The sequence below is a fragment of the Podarcis pityusensis genome, assembly GCF_964106645.2.
Source record: "Podarcis pityusensis genome assembly, chromosome: 14".
Lineage (NCBI taxonomy): Eukaryota > Metazoa > Chordata > Lepidosauria > Squamata > Lacertidae > Podarcis > Podarcis pityusensis.
This window is the reverse complement of record NC_138039.1, coordinates 25,957,902-25,981,747: the sequence shown is the minus strand read 5'-3', so window position 1 is coordinate 25,981,747 and position 23,846 is coordinate 25,957,902. Positions and strand designations below refer to the sequence as shown.

The window sequence follows — 23,846 nt, the reverse complement described above, 5'->3', positions numbered from 1 at the left end:
CCCTGGCCAGGGAGACCCAAACCAATCAATATGGATCAGCCAGAGGCAGCCTGTTAGCAGCCTGGGAGGTGTGAGGCGGGCCTGTGTCTGTGGCCAGGCACCTGCAACCCACCGACACAAAAGCTCTGTCTAGAGAACACAGCGGGACACAGCAAGTTTGCATAGTTCCAACATTTAATAAACTTTAATCTCTCTAGCGTTATATCCACATCCATTAAATTAAAAAAACAAAACAACTGGCCACAGGAATTGGCTCCTTGTTTAAATTACAAGAAATTATTTGTGCACCAAAAAAGTTATGATAGAAAACGAGTCCTGGGCAGCCCGTTCTTTCCCCTGCCCACAACTGCACAGCCCTCCACCTCCGCCAGCAGCAGAGAGCAGGGAACAGACCCGGAGGGAGAGAGGCAGGCGAGGCGGGCAGTGCAACCCCAGGACCAGCAACAGATTGTCATCAAGGAGGAAGAAGAAGAAGAAGAGGAGGAGGGGGAACAAGGCACATGAGGAAAGATGGAAGCTCCAGTGACTTTGGGCAGATCCAGGGAGGGGCTGGGCACAGCTCAGTGGTCAAGCAGCAGCCGCCGCCCCCAGGCCCCCTCCCCGTGGCCCCAGAGGAATTCCTGCTCCGGCAGGGAGGAGGGTGGAGCCGCCCGCCTTGGGTTGAAGAGAGACACCCATGGCATCAATCGTCCATCTCAGCCCCAACTGTCATGGGTGGGGGCAGGGGAAGAGGAGGAGGAGCCCAGCTCACCTCCCAGTCTACCAAGGCATGGGTAGGCAGGTGGCCGGCTGCACAAGGAAGAGGCCCCAAACGGTGGCACAAGCTCCGTGGATCAGTGGGAAGGGCACGGAACGGAGCAAGAGAGGAGGAGTCAGGCTCTTATTGCTGCTGGCAGGGCAGAAAGAAGGCGACGGAGCTGGGGGCCTGTGCCACTTTAACAACCCCCTGGCCCCACATTGGACGGGGCACTCTCAGCCATGCCCCTGCCTAGAGACAAAGGCTTGAGGGGCTTTTCCTGCCCCTCCCCAAGCAGCGAGGAAGGCAGCCCCGCGCAGATGCCCCTCCAACCACAGCGGAGGCAGGCAGAGAAACTGGTTCAGTCTTTAAAAAATCACTTTGGCGAGTTAAAACCAGTGCCTAGGGTGCCTGGGCGCCTTGTCCTCCAGCAGCATCCCGGCCCACACGCAGAGTGCCTCTGTCCAAGGTCCCCACCCAGCCATGGGGGGGTGAGAGAGCAGACCGGTGCAGAGCCTCTGGCCCCTTGGTCCTGCCCCTGATGCGCCGGGGGGCTGCAGGCTCATCAAAGGGTGCTTTGGTCTCTGATGAAGGCAGTCCTCTCGCCCTCCTCCTCTTCCTCAGGCCCCTCCTGCCAGGCGTCCGAAGGCAGCCCCTTGTAGGCGATGATGCCTCCGCTCTCCAGCGAATACACCTTGACCCCGCGCAGGCACAGCCCGGAGCGCAGCTGCAGCACCAGGAAGACCAGGACGAAGACCAGGACGATGAAGGCACAGCTCAGGATGGCCACCACCACGGGCAAGCGGGAGGGGCCGCCGGCAACCTGCACGCCCTCCCTGAGGAGGGTGGGTGAGGCCCGGCTGCTCTGGGTCTGGTGGGAGCACGTCTGCTCCTGGCTGTTGTAGTGGGCGTGGGCCGGGCAGGACAGACACTGGGTGGCTTCCGGGCCCAGGCAGGTGGCGCAGGACGGGTGGCAGGGCACGCAGAGGCGAGAGCTCAGCTGGGGCTCCAGGATGTTCTCCAGAGGGGGGGCCACAGTGCCCGGCGCAAAGGCAGGGGGGCACGTTTTGAGGCAGCTCTTCTGGTGGAGGTAGAAGCCCTCTTCGCACACTGCAAGGAGAGAAGGGGCAAGAGAAGGGCTCAGGCCTCCAGGCTCTGGAAGAAAAAGCATTCAGGCAGCGCCAAGGAGCAAGGTCCGCCCCTTACCTGTGGTGGAGAGAGGGTGTGGGGTCTCTTGTCCACACAGCCCTCTCTGTGGGGGCCCCCTTTGCCCAGGAACATGGGCAGAAGATGGCATGGTTCCTATTTGCACCAAACACATTGGACAGCTTATGAAAGCTGCCCTCTGTACCCCAATCACTCAGAGCAGTGCCTAGTGGGAGGAACCTTGGTGGCAACTGCAGAGGGCCTTCTTGATAGTGGCACCCTCCCTGTGGAATGCCTTTCTTCAGATGACAAAGAGATAAATAATTACACAACTTTCAGAAAACACCTGAAGGCAGCCCTGTATCGGAAGGTTTTTAACGCTTGATGTTTTATGTTTTTAGATATGCTGTAAGCTATGCAGAGTGGCTGGGGAAACCTAGCCAAATGGGCGGGGTATAAATAATAATAAAATAATTGTTGTTGTTCAGAGCAGGGCTCCAGCATAGGCTTTTCGAGTGAAGCAGGTTTGGGAGCCAGTGGAGGTGTAGCGGTTGGACTATGCCCTAGGAGACCGGGGCTCAAATCCCTGCTCAGCTGTGAAGTTCCCTGGGTGACCTTGGGCCATTCGCTGCCTCTCGACCTCATAGGGTTGTTGTTGGAAGGGAAAGACTGTGGCACCTTGAGCTCCTTGGAGAACCTGGTAGGATATGGATGCAATGAAACAAATAACTACAACAAAACTTACCCACGCAGGCCTGGCTGCTGGTCAGGGTCTTGCAGCCGCTGCTCTCAAACTGGTTGGAGAGGCTAGGGGGGTCGGTGGCCGTCCCGTACAGAACTAGAGTGAACTTGGTGAGGGTGCCTGCAGGTGGAAGGGCAGGAAGGTGTGAGGAGGAGGCAGAGCCACCCAACCTGCCCTCCTCCCACACCAGAGCCCTTCCCTGTCACTCAAGGAGTTGTGCCTGGCACCCTCTGCTGCGCAACAGCCCCCAAGAAGGGCCTAACACTGAGGAGCACTGGTTCCCAAACTGGGTGGTGGGATTACAGGGGGAGGGGGACGCTAAGAGGCAAGGGGGTGACTTTCAGACTCTGAAAAGCTGGTATTGCTGGAATAAGGTCATCTGTTTTGTGGAATTACATTGAATAGTTTTAATCGGATTTTGAATAAAGGTGCAATTAATTGTTTTGAATGTTATTGTGTTATGATCTACCATTAAGGGGGTGGTGCAAACTGCTATTTGAGTAATGCTTTTTATAGGATAAGTGGGGGGGACACTGGGAATCAGCTTATGGAACCAAGTTTGTGAACCGTTGCTGTTGAGGCCACAGGTGGGGAAGGGGGCCACATTCAGAAGCTCAGCACAGCATCCCCATCCCTCCCTCCTTCTGTCCAGCCAGCAGCCTCTTAAACAGGCAGGGATGGCAGCTGGGGAAGCCCCCCCCCCCGCCTTTCTGGGGTTTCCGTCACAGGGAATTAAAACAGAGCAAGAGGGAATTAAACAGCTGTTGGGGTTGGGGGGGCGGGGAGGAAGGGAATGCCCACAGCTGGGCCCAGTAAGCGGGGGGGGGGGGAGATCAGGCAGCGCTCCCGGGAGGGAGACCAAATTGCAGCTGATGTGACAAGGAGCAGAGGAAGCTGAGGGGGTGGAGAAATGACAGGTGGCTGTCACGGGGACTGGAGGGATTTGAGACAAGGGGCGGGGGGCGCTGGATGGTTGGAATATTTTTCTTGCCACAACAAGTGGGTCTGGGCATAGAGAAGTAGGTGCCCCTCCCCCGTTACCAAAATTGTTGGCTTCACTGGTGTTCTCAATCTCCAGCACCCACTCGCCAGTGGGGTCCTCGTCCCACGAATGCGTCGTCATGAAGGCCCAGTCATTGAAGCCGTCAGCCGAGTAGTCGTGGGGCCTGGGGAGAGGACAAAAGTGAGAGGCATTGGAGGGCAGAGCCCAGAGGCAGCTTCCCAGAAGAGAGTGGGTCCAAGGAAGGCAGGGGGCTTACCGGGCAGCCAGCAAGGTGGAGCGGGTTCCCATGGGACTGACAAGGTGGATGGCTAGGTCACCCCGGCGGTTGTAGGAGAGGGTGAGCCGGGCCTGGACGTGCTCCAGCTGCCCCACGTAGCTGGCCTTCCCCAGGCAGGCATCCACTTTCTGCCGCACCTCCAAGCGCTTCCCAATGTCCCTGCAGGAGGCAACAGGCACCCATGGTTAAGGCCGGAACAGGATGTGAAAGGAGCAAGAGCCCCGCCACTCCCCTTCCCGCAGGAGCTGAGGTCCCTAGCCTGGCTGGATGAGGCTTTGCCAGCCAGCAGCAGCCTCAGAGGGCAGGTTGTGCAAGGCAGAACTCTGGATAAAAAAAGGATTGCAGTGGGCAGGAATGCTGGGGCTGGTCTGCTCTAGCAAGGACCACCAACCCAGCCTCATCCCTGCTCCACCCCCCGCACCCTCTGATCCCCTGAGGTCCAGCACCACAGGACCACAAGGTGTTGTCCACCAGCAGCAAAATATCCAGAATTAGCCTGAAAAGCAAACTCCAGCCCGGTCCTTGGCACTCAGCAGTGTTTGGAGGGCAGGGCAAGAGATGGGAGCAGCCCCCGCTGCAGCAACACCCTGGAGAAAGGCAGCTCTGTCCTGTCCTTGAAAAGCCTCCTCTGTCTGGTTCATGTGGACGGACGGACACTCCCTCCCTCTCTCTCTCCAGCCGCTTCCAGCCAGTTCCAGTCCACGCCATGGGAAGCTGCAGCCACCTCTCCTTCCCCGATTTCTAGGCCACTGCCCGTTTCAGATCAGATGCTCCTTAGGATTTCTACACATTGTCTGTGCGATGTTCAAACACAGACGACGCAATAGTCTAGTCCTCAAGCTCAAGGAGCCCGATGCCCCAAGCTCGTTTCACCCTCAGTAACTGGCGCCCCCTCCTTCCACACAGAGGCTGGCCCTCAGGAGGGTCTGACCCCAAACCCACCCACTCCCCGCTCCACTGTGGGGACGCACTTTGGCTCGGTGAGGATGTCCAGGACACACTTCCGCTGAGGCCCCACCGAGGTCCAGTTCCTGGCAAGAGTCACCATGGCGCCGGCGTCCAGGAGTCCATAGCCGTACGAGTGGCTGACTGCAAGCAGAGGGAGAAAGAAGGGTGTGTGAGAGGCTCAGGACCTGCCCCTGCAGCCTGCCACCGCCCCAGAGTGGCATGTCCTTGGCAGGCGCCTGCTTACCTTTGCGTCCCACCCCGTTGGTGGCCCAGTCGTTGGTGTTGAGGTGGGCGGGCTTGGAGGTCTGCACAACCAGGTGCTGCATATCGCGCCAGGTCAGGTTCTTGCTGCGGAGAAGGAGCAGCCGTGTCTCACCGGAGAGGGCAAGGGTGCCAAACCCCTCGTCTCCATCAGGGACCAAAGCAGCACCCCCACAAGCCCTTCTCCCCTCCCTCCCAGCCCCCTTACTTTGCTTCCAGTGCCAGGGCAATGATCCCAGCCGCCAACGGGGCAGAGGCGGAGGTGCCCGTGTGGGACTCGGTGCATTTCTGCCTCAGGTCTGTAGTCACCTGGGGAGGAGGAGGAGGAGGCACAGGGTGATTGCCAGGTTGTGACCCAAAGCCCGCCCCCCCACCCCCATCACGCTCGATGGAGACTCACAATCTGCTTCTCGTTCTGGCTGCCGCTGCTGTAGGTGGTGGCAAGGGTGGAGGAGCAAGCCTCGCTGTACCAGGGCACGTTCCCGTACTGGGTGGTGCTGCTGATCGAGAGGGTGTAGATGCTGTTGGTGTAGCCGTCGCAGTTGCAGCTGTCGTGCTCGCGCCCGCCATTCCCAGAAGCCCAGACGAAGATGGAGCCCAGCCCGTTGCGGCCCTGGGGTGGGGTGGGGACCAAATCAGGCAGAGGCAAGACTAGGGGTGGAGGTGGGAGGCTTGGCAGCAGCCCAATTTCACCCCAAGGGCCACCCTTCCTCCTCCCCTGGCTGCAGACCACAGGCTCACCTGGCTGACGCCCCGGTAGAAGGCCTCTTCAGCCAAGCGGGCCGGGCCATCCACCGTCTTGCCGTCGTCCTCGGGGCCCCAGCTGGCACTGTAGATGTGGATGTGGTTGGGGTTGAGGCCCAGGGAACGGGCCTCCACAGCATCCGTCACCTCTCCATCCAGCATGCGGACACCTAAGACGATGGTACAGATGGACATCACTAATGGCACTGCTCTGGTCTGCCTTGGCAAGGCCCCACTTGGGGTCCTGTGCCCAGTTCTGGGCACCACAGTTTAAGGAGGGTATTGACAAGTTGGAAGAGGTGCTTAAGAGGGTGACCGAGATGATCAAGGGTCTGGAAGCCAAGCCTTATGGGGAACGGTGGAAGGAGTTAGGTATATTTCACCTGGAGAAGGGGTGATATGAGAGCCACCTTCAAATATCTGAAGGGCTGCCACATGGAGGATGGAGCAAGTTTATTTTGTGATGCTCCAGAGTGTAGGACCCAAACTAACGGATCCAAATAACAAGAAAGGAGACTATAAGAGCTGTTTGACAGGGGAACAACCTCCTGTTCCTTTAAAAGACATCTGAAGGCAACCCTGTTTAGGGAAGTTTTTAATATCTAATGCTGTATTGTTTTTAACACTCGATTGGGAGCCGCCCAGAGTGGCTGGGAAAACTCAGCCAGATGGGTGGGGTATAAATAATAAATTATTATTATTATTATTATTATTATTATTATTATTATTATTGCTTTGCAGGAGGGTTGGATTAGATGACTCTCGGGGTCCCTTCCAACTCTACAATTTATGATTTTAGGCTCCCTCTGGGCAGCTAACCCAGTGTGAGAAGCTGGATGAGGAGCAGAGCCCAAGGTAGAGACGATGCCCTCCTCACCTCCAATCTTGGCGTTGTAAGCAACACCTACACCACAGATGCCATTGTTTGCCACGGCAGCTACTTCGCCTGCACACCGAGTACCATGCCTGTAAGGAGAGAGGGAGATCTGACTTGAGCTGGGTGGGGAGGGACTGGCGGCCATACATTAGAATGGGGAGAAAACAGGGAGCAGGGGACAAGCAAACCTGCCCCAAACTTCTCTCCCTCTCAGTGCAGCTGAGCAACAGTCAGCGTTCGAATGGGCAAAGGCAGGGAGGGGGACAGAGGGTGGAAGAGCAGCATTCCCAGGAAGCTCCATCCACTTTTCCTTCTACACAGTGCCATTCCCAGCCCATGTGTCCCCAGCGACCGAGCTTCCAGGACTGAGCAGAACTGGTGTTCCTCTTTCCCTGCCCAATATCTCCCATCCCTACCCAACCGCCCTCCGGAAAGGCTCCCCACCTGTTGTCATTCATTTGGGTGTAACGCGGCTGAGGGTCTGAATCCTGATCGTTCACATCAAAGCTGGCGGCAGGATCCTGAAGGAAGAAAGAATTACAGTATTGTGGAGTTGGGAGGGATCCAGGGGGATCCCTCTAGTCCAACCACCTGCGATGCAGGAATTGCAATTAAAGAGCCCAGCATCACCTCTTTCCCCACAATCACGTTTTCTGCATCAGCAGTAAACTCCCAGTTCCAAAAGCTCCAGATGTGACCCCAAGAGTCCAGAAAGGACCACTGTTCCACGTGTGATGCAAAGCGGTGCTGTGAGTGGCCACAACCAGAGGCTGAATTTGCTTGGGCTCATTCCATCACAGGCAGGGCTTGATGGGGCTCAGGAGGACTCTGGGATTTTGTTACTGCTACAAAGCTTCCCTCAGCTTGCGTGCAAAAGTGGCCTCAGCTTGGGTGGGAGGGGGTTGTCTCAGGAAGACTCGCGGCCCCTTCTACCAGCCCTGCAAAGTGGGCACGGCATGTGCCAATGGAGCCCGCTCACATCCCACTCACGTAGTTGGCCTCCAGATCTGGGTGGTTCTTCTCAATGCCGTCGTCCAAGATGGAGATCACGATGCCACGCCCCGTGTAGCCCTGCTGCCAGGCCTCCCGCACATTCAGGTCTCGCTGGTTCCCATTGGACTGGGGGGCAAAGGTGGGGGGAGCAGAAGGCCAGTCAGCACAGCCAGTAGGGCAACTCTAAAGGCTACAGAGTCATGTTTCGTCACACAGGGGGTGGGGTGGAGGAAACCATCTCTAACTAGACCCCAGATGCCTGGCTCACAGAATCATAGAACTGCAGAGTTGGAAAGGACTCCAAGGGTCATCTAGTCCAACCCCCTGCCATGCAGGAATTACAGCTAAGTCTTTAAGGAAGAATCTGTAGCTGAGCATTGGGGAATGCTGGCTGCTGCTCCCTTCACTACCCCCTCCCGTTTTCCTGGAAAGTGGCAGGATCAAGCCCCACATATTCATTGGGGCAGGAGAATGCCAGCTCCAGCCTCTTGGCCCCACTATTCTATGCTAAGCAAAGAGGACTCTACAGTGGAGAGGAGGGATGGGGGAGAATCTGCTCTGCAGCAACACCTCCTTCAATGCCTGACAAGTCCCCAGTTGGAAATGGACCGTGCAAGACCCCCAGCTTTGGGGGAGAACCACTGGCAGAAAGAGAACGTGCTGGGAGAGAGCCTTCTCTGTGGTGGCCCCTAAAAGCTGTGGAACTCCCTCCACAAAGAGGTGCACCTGGCACTTTCACTGCACAGCTTCTGGAGAATGCTGAAGACATACCTCTTTCCTTTGGCTTCTAACTCTTATGGTGGGAAGTTGTTTTAAATTATTTGTAATGCAGGCAACTCCCAATTTACGCGGGGATTATGTGCCGAGGCACTGCCCGCATCAGTGAAATCACATATACTTGAAACACCATTGGAAATGCCTGCAAACCCCCTCTAAACCAGTGTTTCCCACACTTGGGTCTCCATCTGTTTTTGGACTACAACTCCCATCATCCCTAGCTAGCAAGGCCAGTGGTTAGGGATGATGGGAATTGTAGTCTGAAAAAAAACAGCTGGAGACCCAAGTTTGGGAAACACTGCTCTAAACCTATGGAAACCCTTGAAAAACCAGCACCACTTACCAGACCACCCAAATCCACCACAATCACTCCCTCCAAACCTCCTTTCTCAAATTCAAACCCTCCACAGGCTTCAAAGGTCAGTGCAAAGGCTTGTGGGATTCCTGGGCACTGTTTCTGGGCTCTCTGAGGGCCCATTTTTGCTGTTTTAAAAGTCACTCCCGGGTTTGGTGCAATGCATGTGTAAGCAGTCCTGCTGAACACATGTAAACTGAGAGTTGCCTGTATTGTTTTTAATGCTATGACCTGCCCTGGGACCTTAGGGTGAAGGGCAGGTAATAAATAAATTAGCAACAACAACAGCAATGATGTTGCCCCATTCTTTAGGACAGGATCCGGATGGTGCCCCTTAGTGGCCTCTGGGACCTCCTGGCAGTCCAAGGGCCGGGGCGGATTCTGTTCCGGGGCGGTGGCAGCTCCTGTGAGCTCAGTCATGGAGGGGGCTTTGTTCCCAGGCTGCCACTAATCCTCCAGGCAGGGAGGGAGTGATTAACTCTGTGGGAGGGGATTAGCAGTCACATCAGGGCGCCCTTGCCCAACCACCATGTGGGTGGAAGGGCATGGCTGGCAGCAGCCCTGGGGAGGGCAGAATCCAGTGCCTGTTGCCTGGTGGCTTCTGCTTCCCTTCATCATCACACACACCCCTTCCCACTTACCAGGTACCACTGCTGAGGGAACTTGGGGTCTGAGGGCTCCAGGAAGGTGTCCCGCTTTGTCCGGCGCTTGGACACCTGCTGCTCCAGCCAGTGCACCTGAGGAGGCAAAAGGCAGAAAAGGCACTGAAGGGCAGCCTCCCAAGTGCACCCTTGGGTGCGAGGAGCAACCAGGTCCCCATGGAGGTGGCTGGCGGGGGCACAGCTGCTGGCAAGAATGACAGGGTGCTTTGCGGAAAGATCTTGGCACCCGCAGGGGTGAAGCTCAGTTCAGCCACGCACAAAGTGGACTCTCGAACCCCACAGCGCCCAGGAGGACCAGGGTCAGTCAGGCCAGGGACATCCTTGGCCAAATGTGGAGGGGACCCATCCCTTCCCCTATTGCCACCCATAGGGAGACCAGAAGGACTCAGGCAGCCACCAAAATGCCTGGCAGGGTGGGCTCCACCCTCTCATCTCTTTCTTGGACCAGGTCAGGCCAGTGGCCCACCTAGCTCAGCGTCGTCTGCACTGACTGGCAGCAATGTAGTGCCATTGCAGTTATTGCAGTGTCAGGCTAGGATTCAGTTCACATCCCCAGGCATGAGGATCACTGGGCCAGTTGCTGTATTGCCCAGCCTGCCTCCCAGGATTGTTGTGAGGGTGATGTGGCAGGAGACACCCTGGAGGAAGGGAAGGGTAATGAAGAACCAGAATTGCAGGGGAGGAGGTGGCCCAGACAGGCTGTTAATCCTCTGGGATTTCTTCTGCAGCCCAAAATGGAACCAGGATATCAGGCCCATCTGGTTTAAAACCAGCCTGATTAGACACCCTCCACAGCCTATCCCAGAACCGGCCCCAGGCCATGTGCAGAGCACAAAAGTGCCCAGTCGAGGCATGCTGGAGGCAGAAAGCCCCTCTGCTCTCTCCACCGTGGGAGCTCAGCCAAAAGCCTCAAGCAGGAGCCAGCCCCAGCTGTCTCCAGGAGAAGGGGGCACCAAAGCCCTCCAGTTTATCAGGCCTGCATTGACTAGAACCAGGGCTTCTGTGCTCTGTAGCACCCCCATGGTGACTGCCTCTCACTTGGAACAGCTTCTGTGGACTCACCTGTGGCTCTCTGCCCAGATAGCTGTGGTGGGACCGGTGTGGGGAGAGGGAACGCTTGGCCAACCCTCGGTGATGGAAGTGGTAATAGTCTCCAACGATCTAGGGTGGGGGAGAAAGGAGGAATGAATGAGACAAAAAATCTCCCATGTGTCGGTCCAAGCAGGGCAGCCCGAGATAGCACAAGGCAGAGGGGGAGGCTCTCCATGGGTCAGTATAGCCCCACATGCTGGCACCCAGTTACATGGAGGGGACGGAGGAGAGGCCAAATCCAGGAGCTCCCCCCCCCCGCCCATCCCTATGAAGGCCACCAGCTGGCTCCTGCTCCTTCCCCACATGCTGCCTGCAGGGCCTGGCTAAGATGCTAAGAAGATTCTGATGTAAATCTCTAATCTTTAAACAAACCCCTCAAAAGAAGGGCAGGGCGAGAGCAGCAGCTCCTCAAGTGACCTCATGGCACTGGGCCCAAGTGGCAGAAAGGAGGAGGAAGGAAAAGGGCAGCTTGCTGGCCTCCCTAGAGATGGCACAGGAGGGGGAGGGGGAGAGCTATGCCAAGTGGACACTTGAGGGACTCCCACCAAAGCCTTGCCAGCGACAGGCTCCTACTCCCTTCCAGCGTCCAGTGTGCAGCCTCCCAGGCGACAATTTCTGAAGGTTCCCTCTCATTTCTCACACCCACACTCTTAGCAGGGCACAGACCACCACTGCAGGCAAAGGCAGGAGGATAGGGTATGCCAGCAGGTCAAAAGGGTTGCCCTCTGCGAAGAGGAAGCTCAAGGGAAGGAAGAAAGCAGCAGTTGTGGCTGACCCCTCTTGCCCTATTCTCTTCTTGGCTGCAAGGCTCACAGGGGAAGTCCCTTTTAGCCTAGCCAACATTACAAGGTTGCTGTGAGGATGAAAAAAGGGAACTCCACGACCACCGTGGAATTGTCTCTGCTTGGAGAAAGACGGGTACAGGAGTATTTATCAGCGTCCACAGCCCAACAGCAGCCCCTGACCCCAACAGTGGCTCTCCAGAGGCTCCTCCCAGGACACTTTCAGCCTGCACATTCCAGGGGCTGAAGCCTCCACTCCCAACGCTCAATTGCAAAAAAAGGGGTCATGCAATTCCCCCCTCCCCAGAAGACAGCTGAAGAGAATTGCAGGGCATTTTGCCATAGAAACAAGGGCTTAAGTGTAAGGGGACACCAGCTCCTGCCCCGAGAATTGGCACTGTGCCAGCGCTGGGGGCAATTCGCAGACAGAGCGTCACTGCCAGGCAGAGAGGAGAGGGAGGTGCCCCACCCTGGTGGGCTCCAGCCTTAGCAAGGAGAGGTTCTTCTGGTCCCCCAGCCCCTAGCTGAATGCGGCACAAGCCCTCAACTGGGCAGTGGGGCCTGCCCCAGGTCTTCAAGGAAGGGAGTCCCCTCTTCCCAGATCCCTTTGCCTTCTTCCTGGGAGTGCCTCAGAACCCCGAGCTAGTTGTTGCCTGCCCCACGCCTGGCTGTGCACCAGGCCCTGGCTCCCTGCCCTATTTTCCCCAAAACAAACAGAATTCCCCTTTGCAGGGCCTCTTGCCTTGGCTGCTGCCCGCAGGTGCCAGCACCACAAACCTGCTCAGCCTGCCCTAGGAAGGAGCCAGGAGCCACAACGGGCACTTAGGGGGTACAGCGGCACAGGCCAGGGCAGGAAGGAAGAAGCATGACCCACAGAGGACTGACACCCCACTCCTTAGCTCCACTCCTGTGCCTTAGGCTGTGCCGGACTGAGCCCTGGTCCATTCCAGTTGTTCCAGGGGCAAAACATTCCTCACTGATGAACAAAAGGAATTTCACTGAACAGCTTCTTTCCTGCTTCCGGAATCAAAGGCCCAGTGGCAGAGAGAGCCCACTTCTGAATAACTACCTCCTCCACGTGCCCCCTGCCCCAGAGGTCTTGGGTCTTCTGCAGAGTATTCTACCCCTCCACCCCAGCCCAACTGAGCCTGAGCACCAGCCTGCTGCACAGTACCTCCCCTCACTGGGCTCACAGGATCTGACCAGGACTGGAAGGGTAGGATGCTCTGCAGAAGCTCAGCACCCGGAACGGAAGACTCTGTTGCCATGTCGTCCGCCACCACCCACATCCAGCTCCAAGGGATAGTTCAACCCCCAGAAATCACAGCAGGGAAAGGTTGTTACCTCATGTGCAAGGCCAGAACGCCTGGCTCTCATCGCCTGGGCGGTGGAGGCCTTGAGTTGGCGAGGGAGGAAGCGGTGAAGGGGCAATTGCAACCAGGAGCTGGCAAATGGCAAGCAGCCTGGATTGATCCTCATGCGAAGAAGACCAAAGTGTGATAGAAGTTTATAAAAATTATGCACAGCGTGGGAAAAAGTGGGTAGAGCAAGTTTTGCTCCCTTCTCAACACTAGAACTCATGCATGGACATCCAATGAAGCTGACCATTGGAAGGTTCAAGACTGATAAAGTCATTCTTCACGAAATGGAACTCATGCCCACAAGAGGCAGTGATGGCCATCAACTTGGATGGCTTTAAAAGACGATTGGACAAATTCAGGGAGGAGAGGGCAATCCATGACTACTAGCAGAGTGGCTATGCTCTGCCTCCACAGTTGGAAACCACAGGAGGAGAGAGTTGCCCTTGTGCTCAGGTCCTGCTTGCAAGTTTCCCAGAAGGGGCACCTGATTGCAGGACATTCACTGTTCACTGCGAGAACAGAAAACTGAATAGATAGGCCCCATTTGGCTTGATCCAGCAGGTTCTTCTTACATTCTCAGCTCCAAAGGAAAAGCTTGCTTTGTCCCCCGAAGATGCTCTAGCAGGCCAAGCCCCCGTCCTGCCCCCCAACCAAGCTTCACTCTGGAGTCAGGGCTTATCAAGACTGTGCCATGTTTTCTAGGCACAGGTCCACACTTTCTAGGTCCATGTGGTTTTTTGAGTGTGTTTCGCCGCTTCCCCTGGGAAAACCCACTGTTTACTGTTGAATTGGAACAAATGGTAATCAGTTTTTCCACGGATTCCCTTTTGCTCCAATTCAGCGGTTTTTCCAAGGGTAGCGGCAACACATACATATAAAATCACTTGGACACGGACCTAGAAAGTGCAGGCCTATGGCCGGAAAGTGTGGTGCAGAAGGAAGTCTGGGTGAGCTCTAAAGCAGCTGGTGAGCTCAGCAAGTGAGGAAGCCTCTGAGCCTCCCTCTAAGGCAGCCACATGACCAGGGGAGGAGGTGGGAATGGGGTGCTGCACCTCCCTGTCAACATGTCAAGTGCTTTCAACAGAGCCAGCCCCAAAAGAGCTGGACTCCCTCATCTCCCCCTGGAGCAAGAGATCCAATCCATCCCGAGTGCCGGCCCCACCCTGCAGTCAGTCCTGCCCTAGGTGGGCTTCAGCGAAGCTCATCAGCACCGTTCAATCCCATATGCTTTGTCAATACTGGTCAATGCCACGTCTTCCCACTCCAGTCAAGGGTGAAATGATTCAAGAGTTGCAGGGCAGCAAAGAGCGTGGTATGAAATCCCACCGGATGAGAACAAGGGGTGGCCTCAAGGTAGGCAAACAGCCCCAGGGCACACAGTGTCCGATCCCACATGCAGGTGAAGTGCAAACAGCCTCAGGGGGCAGGCTGTGCTTTTGACCTTTCCAAATCTGCCCAGAAGATGATGCAACTGGCAACTCCGTGCCTGCTGCCAAGCAAAGCTTGCATTAGTCGTGTGTCAACATAGGGCAGCTGGGCCCACCACCATCTCCAAGATACGAGGCTCCTGGGGCAAAGAGAGCCAAACAGCCACCCCCAAAAGTCACTTTCCAAGAGGCAGCAACAAATGCCCTTTTGTAAGGTGCGTAAGCATCACCTTTCCACCTGTAGGGAGTTTAACTGAAGCACATTCAACCAGAAAGGACAAGCAAAAAGGTAGAGCAGCCTGCTGCCACTGGAGCCACATTCCACCTTCAGCACATCAAGCAACACCTCCCACCCACCACAGCCAGCCCCACTGCAGAGCACATGAAAATATTCTGCCAAAGGCCTACAAAAAACTCAGTGCAACTCCTGAAAGCAAATTGAACTATAGGTTGTAGGAGAAGGAAAACAAGCCATATCACACCATAGTCGCTGGCCAATCCCACCTGGGCAAACACTGGTTCCTCATCCCAATCTCAGCTAGCTCTGAACACCCAACAGACTTTCCCAGGTGGAGTTTCCAGCTCGCCCACCACAGCCAAGCACCCTGCCTCTATTGTTAGCACCTCTCAGTGCCTCCATGCATGGAAAAGAGCCCCTCCCTCAGACCCCAGCAACGAGGAGAGCAGCAGGTCTGCCTCAAACCCAGCAAGGTTCTTGGCTTCAGCATTTGTTTCATGGACTAAATATCTCTCTTCTAAAGGCAGCAGCACCACACCTGGCCTTCTTCTTTACCCCTTCCAAGCCCCGCATCAAGGGCTGCTCCCTCCCTCCCTTAGCCCATTTCAGCTTCCCTTCAGGTTTGGGGTTGCACTAGCTCCAGGGAGGCTGCAGGCTTCACTCACCGGGCCCAAGTTGAGGAATCCATGCTTCTTGGCCAGCCGCTCCGCTTCCTGTGGCCCAGCAGGGACTAGGACGGCCCAGGTGTTGGTGTAGACGTGCTGGCCAAGCACTTCTCTGGCCAGGAGAGCTAGGGCCCCAATCAGAGTCCACAACAACAGCAGCCAGGGTGGCCTCAGATCCATGAAAGCCGGGAAAGGGGGGAGCCCAGGGAGCACCTCAAAGCAGGCCCTCACTCTGCCGCCCAGCAAGGCCCCAGTCAGTCCGAGGCAGCATCGGGGCTAGCGGTCAGGAGAGGGAGAGCAGGAGGCAAACCTCGAGGGTGTCACCTGCGCAGCACCTGGGGAGAGAAAAGGAGAGATTCAGATCCTGGACAGAGACTAGCAAAAGCCCAGGATGAGGAGGAGGAGCCACACACAGACCTGCTCATGGGCACCTCAGCACAGGCTTGATGTGCCACCACCCCAAAGGTCTGTCCCACACCCCAGGATGCAGAGAAATGTGGCAAATAAGCTGTTCCGGCACCCAGCATGCTGAGATCCCTTCCCAGAGCTCCTTGCCCCCCAATGACCATCAGGTGCCTCCTCCTCGTCCCCTCCCTTAACCCTCCCCAGGAAAAGGGCCCTGCTCCCAAGAGCTGAAGAGGCTGCTTGTTCAGGAGGGGCGGGGAACGTCCAGGGCTCTTTTGGCCAGACAGGCACTCATCCACTTGGGTGGCCTAGCAGGGCTGAAAACTCCAGCGGGAGGCTCCTGGGCCAGGCTGGCCCCGGGGGCAAACTGACAAAAAGAGCTCCCCTACCTACTTCACAGGCCTTGAGCAAAGAGAGAGGCTGGGCTGCAGCTGAACTACCTGGGAGTGACCCAAGGAAGCCACGCTTGGCTCAAAAGACGTTTTAGGGAAGGTTTCAAGGCCAGGAGGCTCTGACTCGGGTTCTTGAGCAGCCAAGAAGGGATCAGCCCCCCCACACCCATTGCTGAGGCAGCTTAACCCTCCTCTCATCAGAGGCTCTGGAATTCTATGAGGGGGCGAAGAATGTGCAATTAGACTTTGGCAAACTGTATTTGCATATGGTTATAGGCAACTGTGAACTGTCCTGGGATTATTATTTTTAATTGAAGGGGTATAAAATATCTGAAGCAGATACTTGCAGAATGTGGAAATTTGCAGTTCCGCATTTCCCACACTTCTTTGGAAAGCTACTGAGAAGGCAGAGGTGGGGCTTATGGAGACACAAGATAAACTGGGGTCGACAAGTCTGCAGAGATGGGCAGGGACCAACAACGCCCACAAATTACCTCCTCAGACTCCCTCCTGCAACACTTGGGGAAACTCAAAGCTCTATCTGGCCCTGGGCTGCCACCCCAGTTCCACCTCCCTATGCTGCTCTGTCAACCTTCTGCACCAAGGCAGGCAGGACGCAAATTGCTCCACTCACCTCCCAGGGATACAGAAAGCGGGGGAATATCAAAAAGGCACACTTGATACAGGGTAGGTGCGTGGAAGAACAAGAAGAACCTGGGACTCAGGACCACTGTGAAGCTAACCATGCAGCAGAGACTACAAAGCACTCCATTGTTGGCTTAGCAATAAGGAACTTAGACTTTGGAACAGAACCTGAAGGATCATTTGCTCTCTGCAAGGCCAGAGTCTCCTCTCTTCTATGTCACCCAAACCCTCATGCCAACAACACATGACCAGAAGTGACCCAAGGTGGGACAGATCAGAGGTGAGCTTCCGTACTACCAGTTATGAAGCTGCTGCTGCTGCCACCACCAGAGTCAAGCCTTTGGTCCGCCTACCTCAATATGGCTTCCTCCAATGGGCAGGGTCTCAGGCACAGAGGATGGTCTTTCCCAACAGCACTGGCCACCTGCTCCTGCTCCTTGGAGATGCTGCTGGGAACTGAACCCAGGAGATTCTGCAGGCACAGCAGCTGGTCTGCCCCTGAAGCAGAATCCAGTCCCCTGAGATCATGATCTCCAGCAGGCTTTGCCGCTCCCCGCAGATGGCAACCAGTTCCTAACACATACACCCTGTGCCATCAGCTGTGCTCCTGGGTCCTTTATGACCTGGCCCTTCTAGGTCGGTCTGTGGCCAGGGCCGCTCTGCCACATCTAAAATCCTGACAATAAAACTTGTTCATTGAGACAATGCTGCAAAACGAGGGGCCCTCAAGACACTGCTAAACAACTCCCATATGGCTAAGAGGAGGGACACAGATGTTGTCCCCCACGCCCCGCTCTATGGGAACAAGCTTATTCCTTTAACTGAGGGGCCCAGAGGGATAGGGGAACAGAAGCAGCTCCTGTGGTTCAATGCCAGGAAGTTTTGAAATGCCATAAAGAGGAGAGGGAGTGGCAGCTGCATGCCAGGCCAGGCAGGAGGAGATGGAAGAGTCTGTCTGAATGGAAAACCAGAGGAGTTTCCATCCCCAGGCAACAAGGCAGCAGAAGAGTGTCTCTTACAGCAGGAAGGGAAGTGTGTTAACCCTTAGAAGTATGCAAACCCAAACTCATGACACACCACAAAAGCCTCATCTTCTTTGGCGATCACTTGTAGCCGACTAAAATTGTCTTCCATGAAAATGGTCTTAACAATGAGTCTGTAAATGACTGTGGAGGCCAAAGTCTCATTCCATGACCCAGAGAGAAAGTGGCTTAGGGACTTTCATCCTGTGACCTCTTTGGGCACAGCACCAAGCTGGGCAGAAAACCAGAGGCCCAACAACCACGCTATGTCCACAGGCAGCTGAAGAAAGAGCACCGGGGTGGGAGAACGGTTGACATTTTCCCTCCAGAGCCAGTTGGAGAGCTTCTCCAGGCAGACTCTGGTACACCTGGCTAAATCCCTCCCACTCCCACCTTAAGCACACTTGGATTCCCCTGAAGACACAGACCCACACACACCAGCTTGCCCCACATGAGCCTAGGCACACGAAGAGGCCACCTGTGCCCTGGGAACATCCGCTGAGCCTTCTAGCCCCAGGGAGACTGCAAGCAGGCAGAATCCAGGCGCTCTTGCGACAGCACACCTACAGAGGGAAGGGCTGGGGAAAAGAGCACCCAGAAGTGGCGAGGACTATGACAGCATCGACTCATTTCCTTAGAAGCGGGAGGACAGTGCAGCTGGACAGAAAGCAGTCAGCCTCGCCAGCTCAGCCGGCAGCCGCCATCCCCACCTTCCCGGTGGAAGCTAAGCGCTGGCCTTGTATCCCCCCCTCCCACCCTAGGACAACTCCAGAGTAGCCAGGTCCCCCGTATGGTACCCCAAGATATTGGCAACCCACTTCTCTCTGCTTATTAAATGGGGGTCCAATCCGTGGGAGCCTTCCCCCGTTTCATAGGGGGCGGGGAAGTGGTCCGGGGGAACTTTCTCGGGGCTGCCGGGCCGTCGCTTCCGTCGGGAAGGCCACGTCCACGCCGACTTCTGCCTGGCCCCCCAGCGCAGCGCAGCGCAGCGCAGCTGGCCGCCCAGGCTCGTCTGGCAGGCAGAGTGACTCACGCCTCCCCTCGCCGCGGTTAAAGACGGAAAGCCGGAGGAGACGGCGAGGGAGGAAAACAAGCCACGCCAAAGAGGGGAGGTTGCCCTTGGGGGGTCCTGCCGCCGACAGGCCCGGCTGAAGACGGCCTCGGGAATGTGCCATGCCCCGAGTGGGCATTGCTCGGGGAGGCCGGCAAGGGCCAGGCGCCACCTGCGCCGCCTCCCGGGGACCTCACACTACTCGGCTTCAAGCGTCACGGCCGCGCCGTCGGGAAAGACCTGGCCGAGCCCTTCTCCAGCCAGGGCCGTCGGGGAAGCTTTCCTCGGGAAGGGCCCAGGCGGGTCGAGCGAGAAAAACCCCGTCCAGTCGCCTCCAGGGGGACGGGCAGCAGCAGCAACAGGGCGGACGGACCGACTGCTAGATAGCTCGCTCCCCCCCCCGGCCCCGGCCCGAAACACCGGCCGCTGCCTTACCGGGCCGCCGCCGGCTGCTCCTCTCCTCCGAAGGGCTCCTGCGTCTGGCAGCGCCCGCCCGACCCGTCTGGCCCCTTTATGGGCGGCGGCAGGAGCAGCGTCACCTAGACGGGAGGGAAGGACCGGGAAGCCCAGCCCGGAGGAGCCCCCGCCCCGCGGGCAGCAGCAGGAGGCGGAGGCGCAGCGCTTGTTTACTCCCAGGAACCGCCGGACGGACCGGAGAGGGGGCGGCCCTCTACGGCTCCTCCTCCCGACGAGGGGCACCGAGAGCGCAGGCGAAAAGGCAGCCAGGGAAGCGGGCGGGCGCCCCCGGATGCCGTCACTCCCGACTGCAGCAGCGAGCAGGAGAGGCGGGCCTTCTTTGGGCCCCCTGCCCGCTTGCCCGAAAGGAGGAAGCGCCCCCCGGGCGGGCGGGCGAGCAGAGAAAAGGAACCTGGAAGCGCCTATGGGCCGCCCCATCTGCCAGCAGCCACGGCGATTCCAAGGCCGGCCCTTCGCCTGTGCCAAGGCTGCGGCTCTTGGCTTGGCCTGGCCTGACCACCGGCTCCCAGGCTTGGCCCGAGCGCTTCCCGTGCATGAAGCGAGTGAGCAGCTGGCCTCGGGGCACCCGAGCAGGTCACCGGAATCCTGCGCAGCAGCGCCGGCCTCGGCCGTCGATTTTGTGTGCCCTGCGAGGGCAGCTGTTTGTTACTTTTCTGCTTTGACTGCCAGGGAGGGGACGAAGTGCTTGTGCCAAAACAAAGTGGCTGCCCTGGGCTCCCTTACCCCCCCCCCCCAGAACGTCAGACGAGCCCTGCTGTGTCAGATCAGACCCGCATCTAGCCCAGCAGGTGAACCGTCTTTCCTCTCCCTCCCTTGGCAGGTAGCTGCCCGTTCCTTCCCCATCCGGTCCCCTCTGGTTCGTCTTCCTTCAACCAGAAATCAAACGGGTGGAACGGGGAAGCTCAATTGCACTTCTCATGGCTCCACCTTTTTGTTAACTTTCAGACCTCCGTGGGTTTTCTAGTTTGAAGTGGCAACAGTTAATTTGTGCCTAGTTGGCACTTCTAGAGCTGCCAGCACGAGGGAGCCCCCCTTGTTATGGCCGCCCTCAACGGGCGGGTGAGCAGAGAGATGCTCCAGAGATGCTGGAGGGTGGCGGGCCATCAGGCACCCCCTCACATACAGCGTCTGTTGCCTAAAATGTGAAATCCAGAAGCAAAGCACAGAATTCTAGGGGAAAGTGGGACAGAGCAGAGAGCTGGTTTCTGCCGGGAGTCAGTGCTAGTCCTGTTGCGCTCAAGGGAAGGGGGCCAAAGGGTCCTAGCCCTCCTCCCTTGCAAAGCTGTCAGCTCTGAGAAAATGAAGGTGGCTGCAGTCCTAGGCTTAGTTTATGTCCATAATTTATATCCTGCATCTTCAGCATGCCCAGAATGCTAAGGGACTAGTAAGAATCAAAAAGCACAATTTAAATAAAACATTAGAAAGTAAAACACCAAAATAATTCAACAAACTGAAAAGCAACTGTCAGTTTAAATAGATGGTAAAATCAAACACTTCTGCCACTTTCAATGTGCCAGCCCAAATGAGAATCAGAATCTTCCAGTGTTCTTAACTGGAGTTGTGATGCTGTTTTATATTGTTTTCGTTGATCTGCTGTATGTACTGTATTTTGCATTTGTTGCATCATTCTTTTACAATATATGTTAATGTTGTAGCAGTCTAGGAAAACCAACATGCTTTTGCCAGTTTTCTAAATGACAGCAATGAGGTATCCATGTGGACCACCATGGGAAGGTTCTTCCAAAGTGAGAAGCCACCACAGAAAAGGCTCTTCCCTGTTGCCATCTGCCACATTTTGGGTGGTGGAGGCACCCAGGGAAAGGCCTCAGGTGCCCAACTCAGTGGGCAGATGGATTGATACAGGTAAAGGTGGTCCAACAAATGACTGGGTTCAGATAAGACATGTCAGGGTTTAAAGAGCCCTTTGAATTGGCTCAGAAACTCACTGGGATCTGTTTCAACATCGGAAAGGTTTGCATTCTTTGCTCATTTCCTGTCAGCAATCCAAGCAGCAGGGGCGTTCCAGATTGTCTTCAATGGCAGCCCCATGCACATTGCAGTAATCAAACCACAGCCAGGGCATGGACAGCTCTGACTAACTACCTTGTCCAGGGCTGGTTGCCATTAGTGTATTGGCCTTGGCTGATAGGCAGCCCTTTGTGCCACGGAGGCTACTTAAGCCTCAAGATATAAACAGCAATCTCCGACTATGCACCTTATCACTTAGATAGTTCTTTCAAAGGGGCTTCAGTTTATTGTGAGGACATGCAAAGCCCCTTTCAAAGCAATTTGCAGGCACAGGTGATGGGTGGCGCCTGCAAGCCCTCTTGTGTCTGATCCAGGTTGCTGCCTGCCCCCTCCTACCTGACACAGTATATGAGGGTACACCAAGCTACAGCCCTTCCTGGTATCTTAAAACATGGACACATCACAGGCAGACACTGCAGCATTGCAGCCTTATTCTGTCAGATCTTTTTCCTAATCACTCTTAAGATCACTTTGAGCTTTAACTGGGATGGGCTCAGAAGCTAGACCTCTGCAGCCACAACCAAGGAACTACCATGACTCTTACTTCCATCACCCAGAGGTGATAGACACCCTCAGTCTCCAGGAGGCATCTTACGTGAGCTTCTCCTCACAGTGCACAGGAAATCAAGCAGGTAGCTTTGCTGTCACTAAAATACCAAGCAGGCAGGAAACCTCTTACATTAACCAGAATTGGGGTCAGCTTAGTTACTGGAAATTACTGATAATTTTGTTTCATAACCCAAATGCTGATTCAAGGTGGTTTTCAGGGGAAAACAGAGATACGCATCTGAAACCCAAGAGGTCCCAGGATTTCCTGCTAATGAAGCAAGTTCTCAGTGTGCAGAAAGCAGGCCCTGCTAAGCACGGCTCGCCTGCTCCCCACCCCATCCCCTGGAAATGGGCCTTCCTAAAGCTGGCAAAGAGGCACCCCTTCTCCCCCCCCCAAAAAAAGAGGCAGCAGCATCCATTTCCCCACCACTGAAAAGCTCTTGGCTCTTGCACGTTCTCCACATATTGGTAGCAAAGGCTATAAACAGCCACAGTATTTGGGCCCTCCTACAGAAAGCAATCACACAGGCAGGCATCCCCTGAAAAGAACTGCTTAGCTTATCCACAAATGCCACACTGAGCCTCACTAGGTGGCCTTGATCATGATGCTGTCAGCTCGGAACTTCATCTGTAAAATGAGAGCAATGGTGAAGCCATCTTTGAATTTGCAAACTAAATTTTGGACAACTGGCAGCAAAGTACTTTACAAATTCAAATTGCTCTAAAACAGATTAAAAGGAGCAGCTAGTAAATTCCTTTGCTTACCACCGATTATTGAATGGGTACAAGGAAAGGACTACAGAACAGCATACTGAGAAAGAAAACCCCACACAATGCCACACTGCCGACATCCTGCGCATTCCCAGGCAAACCTGAACAAGATGTCTGCACACCTCTGCGTGCTCTCAGGTGCTCAGGTTTCAGCTTCCCTCTGTGGCATCATCAACCCTGCACTTTGGTAGCTGCCAGCTGATTTTGCTGGAGCAGGAGACTCCCGGCTGAGCGCTCAGCCTGACTTGAGGAAATAATGCCTCCTTGTGGAGAAATAGCTGAGAAGGTGAATTTTTTCTTCATTTAATAATGTATGTAAAACAGAGAGAACAAATGAAAATTAAAAGATGAAAAACAAAACTGTAACAGACACATAGAATGAGTACAGCTGCACATGGAATAAAATAACAAAGTTAATGGATGAGAAGTTCCAGTAAAGCTGAGTCAGATTTGTCAGGCTTGTGATAAGGGTTGCTGGGCTGCTGAGCTGAACAGCCGCATGAGACGATGCAGGATTATCCCAGGCTCCAAACCCTGCCATAGCTAACCCTAACCCTTCTCACCACAAAGCTACAGGGTTGAGGAACAAACTCTGCCAACATGAATTCTGAGAGGCAATTTCTCAGATTCCCTTTGCTCAGTCTTATCTACTGCTTCATGCATGAACTCACAAATCTCCACAGAAGTGGAAGCTCATTCATTTCTGCGAAACCTACCAGGATGTATTAGATGATGAAAGGCTCCACTCCCGTCTTCACCAGTTTTGTGAATTGCGGCTTTGTTCAGGTGTTAAAGCTTGAACCTTGGCAGAAGAGCTTGACATATGGATCTGCCAATGTGTGTAAGTGTCGGAGATAGTTACAACCACTTTGACCACACTCACCACTGGCACTTGAAGAACCCAGTGAAAAGTCAATGCAGTCCTCAGGCAACAAAATACTAACCACCTCGGCTCCAGAGCTGCCTTTCCCAACCTGGCATCCTCCAGGTCTTTTGGCCTATCACTCCCCTCATCCTTGGACCATTGTTCATGCTGACTGGAGCTATAATTTTTATACAGTGGTACCTCGGGTTACATACGCTTCAGGTTACACACTCTGCTAACCTAGAAATAGTGCTTCAGGTTAAGAACTTTGCTTCAGGATAAGAACAGAAATCGTGTTCCGGCAGTGCGGCAGCAGCAGGAGGCCCCATTATCTAAAGTGGTGCTTCAGGTTAAGAACAGTTTCAGGTTAAGTACGGACCTCCAGAACGAATTAAGTACTTAACCCGAGGTACCACTGTAGATCTATATCATCTATATCTATATCTGGAAGGCACCAGGTGGCCACTTCTACAGAGTCAAACAGAAACAGACAGTTTTCTCCCTCACACAGTACTAGAACTCTCTGGGCCATCCAACAGAGCTGAATGTTGAGAA

The 23,846-nt window shown here is 55.4% G+C and overlaps 1 protein-coding gene across 1 annotated transcript; it reads right to left on the bottom strand.

The window, feature by feature from the left end:
- Window positions 1-156: 156 nt before the first annotated feature.
- Window positions 157-19,558, bottom strand: FURIN (furin, paired basic amino acid cleaving enzyme). The gene is made up of 16 exons (XM_080981452.1): window positions 19,037-19,558; window positions 15,087-15,421; window positions 10,584-10,682; window positions 9,501-9,596; window positions 7,725-7,853; window positions 7,179-7,255; window positions 6,735-6,823; window positions 5,855-6,027; window positions 5,514-5,726; window positions 5,322-5,422; window positions 5,097-5,200; window positions 4,876-4,993; window positions 3,884-4,063; window positions 3,666-3,790; window positions 2,628-2,744; window positions 157-1,846 (listed from the first exon to the last, which is right to left on the bottom strand). The coding sequence occupies exons 2-16, from the start codon at window positions 15,264-15,266 to the stop codon at window positions 1,302-1,304; spliced, it is 2,346 nt and encodes a 781-aa protein (XP_080837578.1). The 5' UTR covers window positions 15,267-15,421; window positions 19,037-19,558; the 3' UTR covers window positions 157-1,301.
- Window positions 19,559-23,846: the final 4,288 nt, after the last annotated feature.

Coding starts and splice junctions, on each gene's coding strand:
- FURIN (XM_080981452.1), bottom strand. CDS start 15,266: ATGGATCTGAGGCCACCCTGGCTGCTGTTGTTGTGGACTCTGATTGGG. Junction 7,256..7,724: donor CAGATCTGGAGGCCAACTAC/GTGAGTGGGATG, acceptor TTCTTCCTTCAG/GATCCTGCCGCCAGCTTTGA. Junction 4,064..4,875: donor GACATCCTCACCGAGCCAAA/GTGCGTCCCCAC, acceptor TGCCTCCTGCAG/GGACATTGGGAAGCGCTTGG.